Below are 17,574 nucleotides of genomic sequence, written 5' to 3'. Positions count from 1 at the left end.
GTCCTGCTCTGTGTCTGTGTTTGTCTGTGTGTGTGTGTGTGTGTTTGTTATGTGTGTGTGTGTGTATAGTGGGTCATGGAGACGCTGATCCTCCTGGCCTCTTGGAAAGGAAGCATTTAATGAAAAGTATTCCGAGCACACACACACACACACATCTCAAGGCTGTGTTTTTGTGTGTGTAGTTGTAAACAACTCCAAACGCGCAAGCGCATTACTCTACCTCATATTATTGTTTTTGAAGTTGTGTGTGTGTGTGTGTGTGCGGGTGTGTGCGTGAGGATGTCGAGAGAGGAAGTACATCCGCTGCTGAGCAGGAAGTGCAGCTGCTTGTTTTTACACACACAACCCACCCCCCCCAACAGCCCCCAGCCGGCCCAAGGTCCCCCCAATCTACCCACCCCGCACCACACACACACGTATAACATGTTTCGCCCATTGATCTTCATCACTATAACTGGATTTCCGTTGACAAATGCTCCCCAACACTCTTCCACCTTAAGCTCATTTTCATCATTGTGACCTTGGAGTGAAGTGACCTCTGCCTGGAGAAAACAGATATGGGGGGGGGGTCTAGAATGCTGATCTATTGGCATGCTATATGCTGGAATGGTGATGTCCTAGCATGTTTATGCCCTAGCATGCTAATCTATTATCAGACGTATGCAGTAGCAGAGCTCAATTATTAACATGCTAATGTACTCTGAGATCTAATTGAATTCAGAGCCATCTACCTGGTTCTGGTTTGGCCTGAGATTGCGACTCAAATTAGGTTTTGGGGACTAATGTATTCATCACTGTATGTATGGTATTCTTTGATAGGGTGTTTAAATGACAAAGGAACAAACACACACAAACATTCCTCACTGTGGGTGTGTTTGTGGTATCAGGCGGTGCACGAAGACTGGATGTTAACTTCCCTTCATGGAAAAATCCTGTGTTCGACTTTAATAATAACTGCGTCCCATAATGCCCAGGTTGATGCCCATTCCGACTGTAACTGTGGTTTTTACTGTAACACTCATTGTTAGCCTAGCATGACCTTTGCCTGCTAGAATCATATTATAGCCTATAGCATCTACTGCTAGGCCAATAGTGTGCTTTTCAACGTAGCACCTGTTGTAAGACTAGCATGACCAACTCTTTTTTTTTTTTTTTTACCATTTAGGCATTCGGTAGATGCTTTTATCCAAAGCAACTTTCACTTGATTGTAAAGTGTATACCATTGTTTTAAAACATACCATGCAGGTAGTGCTTAAGTCATTTGATAGGTATTGGGCTTAACACCCTGACTCATTTGGTGTGGAGTCAACCCCCTCCACCACCACCACCACCACCACCACCGCAGAACATACCCCCCCGCTGTGAAGGCTGGGGTTGATGTGTGGTCTGGAACATGTGCTATGACATGGTGTTGAGTCATCAGGGAAGATTTGAGTGGAGGGGGGAAAGAAACAACGGTGTACCTACTCTCGGAAACCACACAGATGTGGTTGGCATGACTGGCTTCCTCCTAATCAATACAATATGTGGAGAACCCCAGTAGCTTGCAAATATTTTCCAATGGCTTCCACGCGTTAAATTTTTCAGACATAGGGTTAGGTTTGGTTAGGGTCTGACTCATTTATTTTTCGACAGTGATACCATTTTTTTTGTGATACCATGTTGTTTGGTGACCTGGCCTTTGCTGCTGCATGTGGTTACTTGTTCCAAGAACTCGAGATGCAAACTTCATACCTTAACAAGCGGTGTAAAGAGTCATAAAGGCATTATCATATAACGTTTGAACTCGTGGTGGTATAGGGTAAAGGTCTACTTATCCCCTTTATGTGATAAGTAGATGTGTATAAGTACATAAAATAGATCATAAAAAGTAAAATATTCTCCATCTCTGCCTTCTGTATTGTAACACTTAAACTCAATTGCTTTGCTTATTTTAGGAATGATATTTTCTAAAATGATTCTTGCACTTTGCAGGTTTTATCTTCGTTGTTGAATGCAGTTATTCTAAGTTGCTTTGGACAAAAGTGATGCTAAATAATAGTAATGTAATGTACACACACACACAAGACGCGCACACACACATAAGACACACACACAAATACATAGACAACACATCCACACAGACCGCAGTTGCATGCACAACACACACAAGCACAAATGCACACACACGTACGCACAGATAACGCATGCACACAAAATTACTTAGAAACAACATGCATTCATAGACCACAGTTGAGCCGACCACAAATGCACGATTGTGTGCGCGCGCACACACACACACACACACACACAAAGCCACACGCGTATCAAGGATCAAAGACAGAAAAGCTCAACATTGGTAAGCAGAAGCTCAAAGTGTTACCCCATCGTAGAGTTTTATCGGCTGGCTGGAATGAGGAAGTGAGAGCGCAGCCTCTCTTTACGGGAAATCTAGCGGAGGGAGGGGGAAGAGGCGGAGTCTGAGGGGAATGAGTGTGGGCGGAAAGGTTATGACAAATATTTGTTCTACTTGTGAGCCGGGGAGTCGCCGAGAGGAGGCTCGTGAAACACAGAGAGGTGGTGGAACATTTTAATGTCATTACACACACACACACACACACACACACACACACACACACACACACACACACACACACACACACACACACACACACACACACACACACACACACACTGTAATTAAATAGTATGGCCGCCTGCTGGCACGGTCTTGGCCGAGCTCTAATGCCGTTGTTGTGAAATGGGATTTGCTCGATGTTGTTACGCTACGAATGCAATGTTTAACTACTGTGCTGTGGAGAAGGAGAGGGACAGTGTGCTCTAATGTTCAGTGGTTCTGAAATGTCCATCTCACGGAAATTCTGTCAAAAGACACACACACGCGCACACGTCACAAGTCATCATGTTATAATGCAAATAGCTTTACATTTTACTCAATCTCTGTTTTTGATCTTTCTGTGGGTTTGTTTTTTCCTGTGTTTATATGCGTGCGCAGCGAATAGGCGTGTTCATTGGTGTGCGTGCCGACGTGTTGAGGCACCGACATCCGTCCTACCAAACAAATACCAGAAGAATTCCTCCTTGCTCAACCTCCAGCGTTCACCGCATTCCCTCCGAATGTCAGATGTGCGTGTCTGATGTGGCGCGCGCACGTGTGTGTGTGTGCGTGTGCGTGTGTGTCTGGGTCCAATGTGTGCCGCTTGTTGGTTGCACTGACAAAGATGGCCGAGTGCAGGCTGACCTTTGACCCTGAAGTCAGCCTCGAAGTCGTACAGACAAACTGGCATTTCGTAAAGCCGGCAAGCACCTTGAGTCACTCGCGAATGCACCCATACTAACACAGTTACACACAGTTATACAATCACTGAAATCCAGTGATTAACCTTTTTGGCTGTACATTTAAGTTAAATGGCGTTCACTTCCTCTTGAATCGACACATTTGTTCTGCTTTCGTCACACGGTCGCACGAACAGGTCAGGTTAAATATTTCCGACCCATATGTAGAAATTCATTCAATGTCTACTTCTGTAATTTCCTCCACTGTGAACAGTATCCGACAAGTCTATGCATTCCCAATTGACAATCCCATTAAGACTTTGTTGAAATGTGTACCGACTACGAACTACAAACCATGACTCTTAAACCTTGGCCTTCTGACCCTCCTTCCCCTGTCACTTAAACAGCAAACCACCAGCTTAGCTTACTGTGTCCTCTCTATAGTACTGCAAATGTGACCTATGACAATTCAAGTTACCTATGACAATTCAAACTAAAATAAATACGCTAGTCCAGCCAATGCAACGAGCAAACAGCAAGTAAAGCGTGAGAGTCATTACTAAAACTAAACACAGCTATCTCCTGATAAATAATCGCATCATCACACAAGCTTTGAATGCACTTCGGTAGAATGTATAGACATATATATATATACTGTATATAGAGAACAGCCCGGGGTGCAAAACGCATGACAGCAGACAAATCAAACACAAACAGTAAAGCTTTCACTCCTTGGTTGATCGTCATCCAAGGGTATCGCTCTAGTGTGGTGGAGTTGAAATGCCTTTCAAAAGCTTTGGTCTTCTGAACCAATTTTAGCTCTGGTGTGGGTCTTCCTGTTATTAACATTATTATTATTATTATTATTTTTATTATCAAACTTTATATTAAAAGTTAACATAGAAATCCGTGAGTAACAAAACAGAAACAATGTCCTCCTCTCTAGCGGTTTCGTTACTCGCGGCGGCTGCCATCGTGACGTTAATCAAGTCACGCCAATAAGCTAGCTAGCTAGTTTATTGGATTCGTGTCCCCCACAGCGGGCAGAACTTGTCAGAAACGTAGTCCATTGAGTCATTTGAAATTAGTCACATTGAATTTCTATTACTCAAACTCTGTGAAGTTATAGGGGAAATTATTACAGGGCTGCAAAGTATTTTCCGACTCTGCAAAACTGCATAGTCGGCAGCATTCCGGCTGACCCGTTCAAACTGCAAATGTAATAGTTTGAACGGGTCTATTTCCTCAGAAACATTTTTTGTTCAGATGTCGATTGTAAAATAATGAATTAATAAAATCAAATGGGAATTTCTAGAGTATCTAGGGGGGTCTGGGGGGCCCTGACGGCTCCTCTCTGGCCCTCCAGGATCCCGGGGGGGGGGGGGGGGGGGATGGCCCAGAGCAGCCAGGTCGGAAGTGATTCAGCTGGGAGGAATGGGCCACGCCTCCCCTCCCTCCACCCAGCGATGACTTTTGGATGTGCTTCTCACGGTGCTTACTCCCTCCCACACACACACACACGGACACACACACACACACACACACACGGACACACGGACACACACACACTGACTCCTAGCAGGTCTGACAGCAGGATGGTGAAGTGGCGAGGGAGGAGTGACTCCAAGCCAACAGGTTCTGTCCTCAGCCTACCCACAGGCTTCCTTGAGCAAGCTGCCCTACCTTCTACCTGCTTCTTAACAATGTGTAGCTATACCTCTCACGCTTTGGATCAAAGCATCTGCTAAGTGACTAAATAGTCTTTAAAGCGTATATGGATTTCTACATGCGAGCAGGTAATGGGATGTGCCGATAAAAGGCTATTGCTAAGGAAGAGCTCGCTCTATATTCACTAATGTGTGGCTTGCAGGGAGGAAGGGAGGAAGGAAGCTTCATAATGGGACGGGATGGCACTGGAGAGGGAGAGAAAGTGTGGGAGAGCGAGGGAGGGGGGGGGGGGGGGGGGAGAGAAGGGAGAAGCTATTTACAATCGGCCCAGGCCTCTGCTTTCCCAGGGTCCCTTGGTTCTGCAACTGAGTCTCCCAGCGCCTTTGGAATGAGCTGAAGACAAAGTCAGGGTCACCTCCGGCCCAGACGTATTCCTCCGACTGCCCTGGAAACAGAGAGGCATCCCGGGGACAAACACTGGGCTCTGGCCGGGCCCTCGCTCCCACCACCATGGAGCCACTCCTGGGAAGAGAGGCTGTGAGTGACGTGGGGATATTAGGCAACAAGAGCGAGCGGATATCGTCGCCGGCCAAGGGCTACTTCTCACGCCAAGACTGAAGGGTTTACAATTCTACAAGCCTACAACCGGACTCTGTGCTTCTTCTGTGACTAAATATACACGTTCCTCTCCTTCCCCCCCCACCCCCCTCGCGTTTAAGTTTTATCACCTTTTTTTTTTACCGCTGACATCAAATGAACTCTCGGCGTACTTTATAACATCTGCTGAAGGAAAACAAAACCAGGGACTCGTATTTCAGCCGCGCTCAGACGATCACATGAAAGTCAATTTCACTTCATTCAGCACGGAGCTGGCTCAGCCGTCAACCATCTCACACCACGACCGCTGAGCCCGTTCAAAACAAAATCCGCTCTTGTGATGCTAATGGTTTTGGTTAGACAATGGAAACTTTGATGTTCCTTTGATCCCAGAACTTCATCTACCTCCAGCAGAACCCTCCCCCTCCACACACACACACACACACACACACCCTACTCCCCTGATATACACTTCCAGGCGCCCCCTCCATCACCCCATGGCCGGGCCCAGGCCTGCTCAGAGGGACCACGAGGAAGGGAGCACACAGGGCCAACGAGACTTCTTATTATTCATCCATTGGGGGAGGACACAGCCGAGGAGCCGCCGCATACCTGGACCTCGCCTCCAGGGTGCACAGCTGTCAGCCTCCTCCTACATCTCCTCTCCCACCTCCTCCATCCCCATCTCCACCTGCAACCCCTCCGTCCTTTTATATCTTCCCCCTGCATCTCCCCCCTCACTTCCATCTCCACCTCCTACTTCAACCACCCCCTCCATCCTTCCACCTCCTGCTCGACCTCCTCCTCCTCTTTCTGCACCTCCTCCCCCACCAACCCCCTCCCGCATCTCCGCCTCCTTCTCCTCCAGCCCCTCTTACTCCTGCACCCTCTGCTCCACCTGCTCCTCCTCCTCCTCCTCCTCCTCCTCCTCTCTGTGTTCACACTGACTCCCTGGCAGAAATGTGGGAACTACGTCAATGGCTTCAATGTGTGCAAGCGAAGACAGGTCGGTGTTGGACGCCTTCCCCAGGCCACACACTCCTCACTCTCCCCCCCACCGCTCCCCCCGCCTTGCAGTTGCCTCAGGGGCGAGAGAGACAGAGGGAGAGAACAGAAAGCTTGCATTGAAATACCTCCTCCCCGACAACACCATTCCTGCCGCATGAATGTGATGGGTGATAAGTAAAACGATTATTTGGAACGCATGAGCGGAACGCGGGAGCGCATGCATGCACTTGCTTGAACACTCGCAGATTCACACACCTACACACACCTACAATCACACACACACACGCACACACACACACACACACACACACACACACACACACACACACACACAACTGTCAGTTGCAATAGTCATCGAGAGATTATGATAGCTTCTGCACATTTAATGTCAATCTCACCTGAAACTCCAGGCTGGGACATCATACAAACTCCAATAAGTGAGCATCCTTTGCTGTCGTGATGCCAGTAACCTTCCTTTGAGTGCATCTTCAAACACACATTTTATGTTTAATATAAACATTCTCCTATGACTTGCGAAAGGTAAATGATGTGAGTGAGAATACAAGATATTCTGCTGCTGTAATAAATGTTTACCATTTCAGTAAAAGAAAATCGTTGTTTTACTTGGCAGGCGGCTGTTCCTGGACTGTAATCTGTGCGGACGGCAGACACTCGTGTGAGGGAATAAGCAGAGGCTGACATGGAGAGCTGTTCAGTGAGAGCTACAGTTAGTCATCCTGTCCTTAAGCAGAGCACACAGCAACCTAACGAATCACTGAGGCCATGATCCACCACCATGGAATCCCTGTGTGTGTGTGTGTGTGTGTGTGTGTGTGTGTGTGTGTGTGTGTGTGTGTTTGTGTGTATCTCAGTTTGATCCCCTGTGTTCATGACTGTCTGTGATTCACCATGTCTGTGCGCATGAACGTGTTTTTGTGTGTTTTTGTGTTGACTCCTGTGTGAATGAATGTGTGTGTTTGCCCGTGTGCATGACTGTGTGGGTGTTTGTGTGCATGTCAGAGGCTGCTGTCACTTCAATCCATGTGTATGTCAATATCTCCATCTGTGTATGTGTGTGTGTGTGTGTGTGTGTGTGTGTGTGTGTGTGTGTGTGCGAATGTGCCTGCACGACCCTGTGCAAACAGTGTGTGTCAGAGGTCTCAGTCACCCTCCTGGACATCCTGTTGACCGGTGACAACACCCCAGGCTGGAATGTTGTTTTCATCTGCGGTTGTCTCGTGGCGGGTCTGTGTGCCACAGAGTGTTCTTCTCTTGCATGTTAATCCAAGTTCACACAAGGTAATGGAGGGGCTCATGCCAAGACATACCTGAACCCATGTGACACGCGTGCCCGGATAACTCCAGGCCTGCCAAAATAAGGCGTTGCATCTGTCTTGTTCCTGCGTGCCAAATATACAAATACTAGTTGTGTGTGTGTGTTTGCGTGTGTGTGTGTGTGTGTGTGTGTGTGTGTGTGTGTGTGTCTGTGCATGTGTGCTTGCCTAAGTGGTTGCACCAACAGATGGTCAGGCAGACAGTCTGTGAATAAATAGATGGACAGGTAAATAGCTCAAAAGTCAGACAGTTAAGTTGCAGTTCAGGTTGTCCTTCAGGAGTCACCCTCGTTAACCTCGTTAAGGACAGTCCCCTGTGTTGATTGGCCCTTCAGCAGTTGGTGTGTCGTCCGGTTGGCTGTCCCGTTCCATTAGTTGGCTTGTCTAAGTGCTTCTATGGTTCTTGGCTATTTGGCCCTTGCTGCTCCATCCCCAGGCCTTCTCAGAGTTTTTTCAACATACCTCCATCTGAGTATCCTGAAGCCGTATACAGACAGACAGACAAATAGCAACAGACCGGACATTACTGCAGCTAAACACTTGTGTTGTTTGCCTGAGTGTGTGTATGTGTTTGCATGTGCGTGTGTGTGTGTGTGCATGTGTACTATTGTTGTGTGTGAGTGTGGCTGGCAGTTTTTTGTTGTGTGTGCATGTGCATGTGCGTGTGTGTGTGTGCATGTGTGTATGATTGTGTGTGGGTGTGTGTGTGCATGTGTAGTGTTGTTGTGTGTGAGTGTGTGGCTGCCAGTTTTTTTGTGTGTGTGTTTGTTTTTTGTTTGAAGTATTGTGCATGTGTGTGTGTGTGTTTGTGTGTGTGTCGGTGTGTGTGTGTGTGTGTGTGAGACTTATTGTCTCCTTGATAAGACTTATTGTCTCCTTGATAAGACTTATTGTCTCCTTGATAAGCTAGTTGGCTCGCGGCCTGGCCTTTTCCCGTAACTTGGCCAAGGCGGACCTCTTGGGAAAGAGAAAGAGAAAGTGTTGCGCTATGTGTCCTGACCCCTCCCTGCCTGACTGGAACTGTCCAGTTGTGTAACACCAAGACACTGCAATCCCCAACGCACCACACTCTCTCTCTCTGTCTCTGTCTCTTTGTCTCTCTCGCTCTCGGTCTCTGTCTCTCGCTCTCTCCCCTTCTGTCTTTACGTAACTCAGTCTCTCTCTCTCCCTGTCTTTCTAAGAAACACACACACACACATACACACACACACACACACACATGCACACGCAGGCAAACACGCAGACATGCATGCAAAAACACATGCATGCAAATACACATGCACACACATATACAAACATATACTTGCACAAACACAAATACACACAAACACACACAAAAACACAAATATACACACACACACAGATGCACACACACACACACACACACACACACACACACAAACAGTATCAGTGGGAAGCCTAGTCATCACAGAGTCCCCATGCGGTCGCAACAGTGTGGGCAGGACTGATAGAAAAGACACTGTGTGGGTCCGGGTGATCCAAGTGGTTGCCTCTGAGTCAACACGGATGGTAACAATGCAGACACATCCCTACCCTCATTAAAGTAATCCGATGAATGGGCGGCGTGGCCTACTATTCCTTGAGAACCTCTTCCATCTGTTTGTGTTTGGTGTAGTTTGCTTTGGGTTAATCACAAGTTGAACAAAGGTAACTCCACACTGAAGTGCGTGTGTGTTGCCGCGGGGACAGAGTGAGTCACCAACCCTCCACTCAAATCCCCAAACCAGCAGGTTTCTTCCGTTTGCTCTCCCTCGCACTGGGAGACGGAAGAGTCGACCAAGAGGAACCAATGCCCCCCTGGGAGAAGAGCTACAGGGCAGAATGAGATCAAACGTACCATGAATTAAATAAAAATGATTAACCGTTTTCTAATTCCCACAGCCTGATACTGGGAGTAAGTAGTATCAGGCTTAGTTATTATTTCGGAGGCGGATGTGTATTTTGCTTCAGGACGCTTGCAGGCAGACTGAGGACAACGATGATGTACAGTGGAGCAAAAAAGTATTTAGTCAGCCACCAATTGTGCAAGTTCTCCCACTTAAAAAGATGAGAGAGGCCTGTAATTTTCATCATTGGTATACCTCAGCTATGAGAGACAAAATGAAAAAAAAAAAATCTATCACATTGTCTGATTTTTAAAGAATTTATTTGCAAATTATGGTGGAAAATAAGTATTTGGTCAATAACAAAAGGTAATCTCAATACTTTGTTACATGCCCTTTGTTGGCAATGACAGAGGTCAAATGTTTTCTGTAAGTCTTTACAAGGTTTTCACACACTGCTGCTGGTATTTTGGCCCATTCCTCCATGCAGATCTCCTCTAGAGCAGTGATGTTTTTGGGCCTTCGCTGGGCAACACAGACTTTCAACTCCCTCCAAAGATTTTCTATGGGGTTGAGATCTGGAGACTGGCTAGGCCACTCCAGGACCTTGAAATGCTTCTTACGAAGCCACTCCTTCGTTGCCCGGGCGGTGTGTTTGGGGTCATTGTCATGCTGAAAGACCCAGCCACGTTTCATCTTCAGTGCCCTTGCTGATGGAAGGAGGTTTTCACTCAAAATCTCACGATACATGGCCCCATTCATTCTTTCCGTCACACGGATCAGACGTCCTGGTCCCTTGGCAGAAAAACAGCCCCAAAGCATGATGTTTCCACCCCCATGCTTCACTGTAGGTATGGTGTTCTTTGGATGCAACTCAGCATTCTTTCTCCTCCAAACACGACGAGTTGAATTTTTACCAAAAAGTTCTATTTTGGTTTCATCTGATCATATGACATTCTCCCAATCCTGTTCTGGATCATCCACTGCAGGATTTGAGTCCCTGGCGGCGTAGTGTGTTAGTGATGGTAGCCTTTGTTACTTTGGTCCCAGCTCTCTGGAGGTCATTCACTAGGTCCCCCGGTGTGGTTCTGGGATTTTTGTTCACCGTTCTTGTGATCATTTTGACCCCACAGGGTGAGATCTTGCGTGGAGCCCCAGATCGAGGGAGATTATCAGTGGTCTTGTATGTATTCCATTTCCTAATAATTGCTCCCACAGTTGATTTCTTCACACCAAGCTGCTTACCTATTGCAGATTCAGACTTCCCAGCCTGGTGCAGGTCTACAATTGTGTTTCTGGTGTCCTTTGACAGCTCTTTGGTCTTGGCCACAGTGGAGTTTGGAGTGTGACTGTTTGAGGTTGTGGACAGGTGTCTTTTATACTGATAAGGAGTTCAAACAGGTGCCATTAATACAGGTAACAAGTGGAGGACAGAGGAGCCTCTTAAAGAAGAAGTTACAGGTGTGTGACAGCCAGAAGTCTTGCTGGTTTGTAGGTGACCAAATACTTATTTTCCACCATAATTTGCAAATAAATTCTTAAAAAATCAGACAATGTGATTTTCTTGATTTTTTTTGTCATTTTGTCTCTCATAGCTGAGGTTTACCTATGATGAAAATTACAGGCCTCTCTCGTCTTTTTAAGTGGGAGAACTTGCACAAATGGTGGCTGACTAAATACTTTTTTGCCCCACTGTATATTAACATCAAACAAATTCAGCCTTTTTCTCAATCTCCTTACAGCTCAGCAGAACTAAAGGTAGTGGGTTTGATCCCCTGTGACCCCAGTCTAACCTTTAATCATCCTTGATGACTACGATGCTTAAAATAAATAACTAAACTACTCCTTGATGACCTGTATCAGAATGAACTGCTTTTGATAAAAGTGTCAACTTACTAAATGACTAAATAGTAAATTGCAAATGCATTGCTTCCACTAACCCAGAGAACCGGTCTGTCCTGGGTGATTGCTTGTCACACAGCTATGTCAGATTTCAAATCTATCCATGGATGGCATCCATGATATGAAACTCTGCAGAGCTCACATGACTTCCTCCCTCTGCCCCCACCCTCCCTCCCTCCCTGAGGGGGTCAACTGATCAGTTTGTCATTTGTTAACAAGAGGGCACCTTGACTCACACAACCCACACGCGAGTCACGTGTGTGTGTGTGTGTGAGTCAAGGTGCCCTTTGACCATCGTGACTCCATGTACTAGGTCAAATTTCACCCAGAATTGTTTCACGCTTGTTTGGCTAAATCTGACCACAGTGTTAGCCTTCCCCAGCAGCTTGAGTCGGACTGGATCATACCATATTTCATGTGTCTTATTTTTCCCACCCTCCCAAGTAGTACACAACAAACTCATTCCACGATGGGGGCTGTATTTCAATCAGACAAGGAGGCAACGGTTTAAGATTTAAAAAACAATATTTATTGAAATCGTATAAAAATAGCTTCTAACATCATTTGCAATTCTATTTTGACATTGAAACGAACAGACGTACAAACGATTCATGTCACAATCATGCAACTCGACGTGACACGAACACGAACACACACTCAACTGCACACACGTAGACACACAAACACACACACACTCCAGGCGGTCCCCCACACAGCAGACCAGGGGGCAACTGAATCAGTTCCCATCAGTAGGCAAAGTTCACATACATTAAAATGGAAGTGCTTTCGGGACATTGTTACACAAAACATATATAGATACACACAGGACATAAACAAAGACACACACACTCGCACGCACACATCTGTTCTTTCAAATTTAAAGTCATAAATATGGTCAGCAATTTAATGTTCTGTTGTGTTGTGTGTGGTTTTTTGTTTTCTGTTTGTAGAATATGTGCGCCCTTCAATAACTGTGGAATGAATTACACGGATATAGCCCCAAATCTTTCTCATAAATAAAATATAATAAATACAATTCCACAATAAAAAATAAAAACATCATTGCGTGGGTGTAAAAAATAAATTCACCGCAACAATAATAAATACTCTTATTATTATTCTCGTTATTCACAAAAGCAAATTAGGATGCGTTTGAGGCACTGTGTTTGTTTTTCTTTTTTGAACAGAAATACCATAACATTAATCTCCTTGTTTTCTTTCGGTTGCCCTGTGTGTGTGTGTGTGTGTGTGTGTGTGTGTGTGTGTGTGTGTGTGTGTGTGTGTGTGTGAAGAAGGAGCAGAGCGGAAGGTGTTGTGGCTGTGGTGTTGGTGGTTTGGGCGGTGGTGTGTGGGTGTGTGTGTGATGCATTGCCAATGTGCCCTAAGGGAGGGGTCCCTCTTAAAGGCGGGGCCCCTAGGCGGCGGCGGCGGCAGCAGCAGCAGCAGAAGCGGCCCCGCCCCTCCCCCACGCCCTGGCTCTCGTAGCCCTTTGTTTACAGTAGGAGGTGGGCGGGGCCGGGCCTGTGTTGTAGAGTAAAGGTGTGTATGTGTGGGTGTTGTAGTAAAAAGAAGGCAGGTAGCTAAGTCCAGTGTATCAGGTTTTGTTTGCTCACAGACCCGGGCTGTCTTAGCCGTTTGCTTATATGAGGTTGTCCAGTTGCGGGTGACATTTGAGCTGTGTGTTTCTAGTATGCAGTAGTAGTAGTAGTAAGTAGTGGTGGCGGTGGCGGTAGTAGTGGTCGTTATGGCGATAAAAGGCATAGGCTTCACTGATCTAGGCCCATGAGGGGAATACAAAAAAATAAAAAAATAAGACGGCTAAGAAGAGAAGCTCTTAAAGAAGCGAGAGCCGGCTAGGAAACAAACAGCTCGTTAAAAAAAACAGGGCTTCCGTGCTCTCTGAGTATTCAAGTATTTTCAGGACCAACACTCCCTCCTCCCCCACGACAGACACACAGAAAAGGCACTTATTGAAATAGTCTCTCTGGGTCTCTCCGGCTCCCCCTGACAGCGTGAGAGGGACGGGGGGCTGCCGAGCTCTCGGGCTCTCGCCCCCCTTCCGTGCGTGCGTCGCAGCCTTCCCTCTCTGTGTGCAGACACACACACACACACACACAACCCCCCCTAGGCCTGGCCTAAACGAACCCCGGCTCCACACACAACCGACGTGCGGCCGAGGGGTCCCAATCGAAGGGGGGGGTTTGCTGCGTCGTCCTTGGCGGGCGGCTTGCGGCGAGGGTCACAGTCTTTTGCGATCTCTCTCTCGCCTTTCCCAGCGCGGTAGACTTCTACCGCGCTGGGTCCGTTCCGTCCGTCCGTCCGTCCCGGTTGGGGAGGGGGAGGGGGGGTGGGTGGAGCGCGGCGAAGCGCCCGGCGACTGTGCGGCCGCTCTGATGTCACTCAGAGGCCCAGTCCGTTTCAATCGATTCCTGTCCGCCTGGCTGTGGGCGGACGTCGAGGGGCCAGTCACTGCGCCACCGCCACGGCCGGGGGCCCCGCCTCGTGGGCGATGCTGTGCAGCCGCAGCTCGGTGGCGGCCGTGGTCGGCGCGGCGACCACCGTCTTCTCGGCCTGCGCGCCGGCGGCGGGCTGCTGCTGCTGCAGGTGTGTGATGATGGCGGAGGTGGAGTAGGGGGAAGAGGAGGCGCCCTGCATCCAGCTGTGGTTGATGATGTCGTCGAAGGAGGGCCGGTCGGCGGGCCGTAAAGACAGGCACCAGCGGATGAGCTGCTCGCACTCTGATTGGCGGAAAACAAGAGAGGGGGGGGGGTGGGGTCAGTTGGGGGGAACCGTCCAATGGCGGATGCTCTTGATGTGTACGCTATGAGACGGTGAGGCCGCAGGGGGGTCTCGGTTTCGGGGTAGGGGGTCTCACCTGTGGAAACTCTGCGCCGGAACTGCACCTGGCCGCGGACGATCTCCTCGTCGTGCTCGAAGGGGATGTCGCCGCACACCATGTCGTAGAGCAGCACGCCTAGAGACCACATCGTTGCCGAGCGACCGTGGTAGCGGTGGTACTTGATCCACTCGGGCGGGCTGTACACTCTGGTGCCTGGGGACACAAAATAAGATAAAACAACGGTTAGAAACCAATTTATATAGCATTTGCTGGGAACAAAACATACTATTAATCACTATAAAAGGTTTAAAGGTTTCAAAAATGGCGAATTAAAAATTGGCGAATTTAACCCTTTTATTTTTTTGTTTATTGTTAACTGTTGAATAATGTGTTGCGAAATTGTTTTTGTAACTATTGTTGTTAGATTACACGCTAATCTAATCTTTGGCCTAATCGGGTTTCTCAAAGTATTATTAGGCTCAGGTGCCCTGAGTCTCCACAGCTGTTTGCGTGTGTGTGGTTAGAAGGCCCTGTGGGCGGGCTGGCTGACACGTGACTTTGTTTACAAACTTTGAGTTGTAAAAATACCCCTTCCCACCGATAGGTGGCAATGACAACCGCACGTTTGAACCAAGACGTCTGCATTAATGCCTGAGAGGAATGTCTGCTCAACCTTTGCATTTGCTGTGACGTTGTATGCGCCAAAAAAACGGCCAAAAAATAAATAAACAAATACAGAATTCAGCAGCCTGGGACAACCCCTTCGGAATCAACATACACCGAAACAAATGGTGACAGAGTGTTAGCCAGCTTACCGTCGAAGTCTGTGTAGACGGTGTCCTTGAGCAGGGCCCCGGATCCGAAGTCGATGAGCTTCATTTCCCCGGTGCGGAGGTCGATGAGGATGTTCTCGTCTTTAATGTCCCGGTGCACTACGCCACAGTTGTGGCAGTGGCGCACGGCGTCGAGCACCTGGCGGAAAAAGTTCTTGGCCAGCTCCTCGGGCAGGGCGCCCTTTTCGGTGATAAAGTCGAACAGGTCCTTGACGTTCTCCGGCCGCTCCATGACGATGATGAAGCTGTCGTGTCGCTCGTACCAGTCGAGCATCTTGATGACGCCGCGGGATCCCGCGCCGACCTTCTTCAAGAGCACGATCTCCATGGGGACGCGAGAGCCGTTAGGCTAATAAGAGCAAATAATAAACCCACGTTAATACACGAAACAGGGACTGTACGTTATAAAACCTCGATGACAATCATAAAAACGATGATGATAATGATAATGATAATAATAATAATAATAATAATAATAATAATAATAATAAGGGTTTAAAAAAAAAAAAATATATATATATATATATATATATTTAATTTTCATGGATACTGCACTCATATCGGTTTATAACCGTTAAATAACAATTGGGGAAATTATAAACATAGGCTTACCAATTCGCCCCACTCGGATACTCTGTCCTTGGCAACGTGTTTGACAGCAACCTATGGAAATAAAAAAACATGTCCACGTCAAATAAACGTATTCCACCGCACAGACAAAACAATCGCGAATAAATACCAGAAAACCGTAATAAGCATCAATGATGGTGGTACTAACCGGTGATCCGTCGGCCACTCGTATCCCGGTATACACGGTGCCGAAGCCCCCGCTTCCCAGCACTCCGCCAACCTGGTAGATCTTCTCAAATGTCTCCCTGTCCTTCACTGTCAGGATCAAAACACAACGAGGGACGTTAGAAACCATATCACGTCTGGACGGTGATAAAGGTTGATGAAATCGACGGAGATCCGACCCGATGGCTCGATGTGAAGCCCACAGCGGCTATGGTGGGGTGTGGGGCACTAAGGACTATGTAACGCGTGAGGCTGAGGCGGCCCAGAGAGAGCCATAGCTGCAGCCCTGCGTGACACCACAGACACAAGAGGAGAAGACCGCGGGCTCTTACCTTGGAGCTGGTTTTTCGCCGGCATATCCACCGAGGAGATGTGGGTGAAGGAATTAAACTTTGAAAGCAGCATGTCTGTAAATCCAAGGAGAGAGGACCGTGTTTCTCTGGTATGATCTTAGTATTGTTATGATCCGCTGGTCGCAGCCGCGTGATCCACGTTGCAGAGGGAAAAACCCGATAGATCCAGATCCAGAAAAAAAAACACGGGAAAAGCGCACCTCGTCCAAAGTATTATTTTTCCTGTTGGAAAAACAAGAACGACGAGACGCGGTTGAGCGGTGTTTTGTAAACAGTGAGTTCGGTAAAATTCAAATATAAACAAGTAGGAAAACGCAGTCTGAACGGCAGGACACCGGCTCTTTGAATAAGGGCACAGAAGCCAGGACGTCTATAAAGCCATAGTAAATGGGTGTTACGTCGTGGCCTTCGTCATACGCCCTTCTGCCCGCCTCCGCTTAGGAGCCAATAGCAGCTCATCCGCTTTTCCGCTTTTTTTTTTTGGTTAGACAAGACGTGGTGCGCATAACCGACCCGCCAAAAAAGAGAATTATGTTTGGAGGGAAATGCAAATTCAAAGCCGAAGGGACCACCCCTTCCCAACCGCGGGAAACTCACTCAAACATCCCGAACACTGACTGTTGTACAACCAACAGTTTAGTTTGATATAGTATTATATGTGAATTTATAAAGACTTTTTGTGAAAAAATAGGAAAATATTTTATTTTCTCGAAATTATTTTTCATACTATATCTCGAACTTTTTAAATAATGGTGTAGTTATCCATAGGTCTGTCTTGTCGCACTCGTCTCCTTTATTGTTACCGAGTGAACAGACTTGGCAGGTTTCGCGGCTCCGGGCGGTTGCTCTTCTCACTTGTGAGGAGGAATTCCCTGGGCCATTACGGGAGTTTGCTCTGGCCGACAGAGACATAAACCACACCAGGGCAGTTCATCAACGCATTCCAGCCGTTCCAACCTCCATTCTTTACCTGATTACTTTCACATTACTAACGTTTATTGGCTGGGTAGGTGCCTAGAATTATAGTCCATGTTTGAGTTTCCCTCTTGGAATACAATAGCTCTCATCCCTCCTTGGAGCCGAGGCGCTCCGGAGAGAAAATGGCCGCATTCCACTCATTCTTT

The 17,574-nt window shown here is 47.4% G+C and overlaps 1 protein-coding gene across 1 annotated transcript; it reads right to left on the bottom strand.

Moving 5' to 3' along the window:
* Nucleotides 1-12,136: 12,136 nt before the first annotated feature.
* On the bottom strand, nucleotides 12,137-16,781 carry pim1 (Pim-1 proto-oncogene, serine/threonine kinase). Its single transcript, XM_079742108.1, has 6 exons — nucleotides 16,430-16,781; nucleotides 16,081-16,187; nucleotides 15,915-15,965; nucleotides 15,285-15,651; nucleotides 14,506-14,682; nucleotides 12,137-14,368 (listed from the first exon to the last, which is right to left on the bottom strand). The coding sequence occupies exons 1-6, from the start codon at nucleotides 16,500-16,502 to the stop codon at nucleotides 14,097-14,099; spliced, it is 1,047 nt and encodes a 348-aa protein (XP_079598234.1). The 5' UTR covers nucleotides 16,503-16,781; the 3' UTR covers nucleotides 12,137-14,096.
* Between the last annotated feature and the right edge of the window lie 793 nt (nucleotides 16,782-17,574).

The sequence above is a fragment of the Pollachius pollachius genome (genome assembly GCF_949987615.1).
Source record: "Pollachius pollachius genome assembly, chromosome: 8".
In the NCBI taxonomy this organism is placed as follows: Eukaryota; Metazoa; Chordata; class Actinopteri; order Gadiformes; family Gadidae; genus Pollachius; species Pollachius pollachius.
Note: the sequence above shows the minus strand (reverse complement) of the source record. Positions and strands in the feature narration are given on the sequence as shown.

Coding starts and splice junctions, on each gene's coding strand:
- pim1 (XM_079742108.1), bottom strand. CDS start 16,502: ATGCTGCTTTCAAAGTTTAATTCCTTCACCCACATCTCCTCGGTGGAT. Junction 16,188..16,429: donor GGCGAAAAACCAGCTCCAAG/GTAAGAGCCCGC, acceptor TGATCCTGACAG/TGAAGGACAGGGAGACATTT. Junction 14,369..14,505: donor CCGGCGCAGAGTTTCCACAG/GTGAGACCCCCT, acceptor TCCGCCAATCAG/AGTGCGAGCAGCTCATCCGC.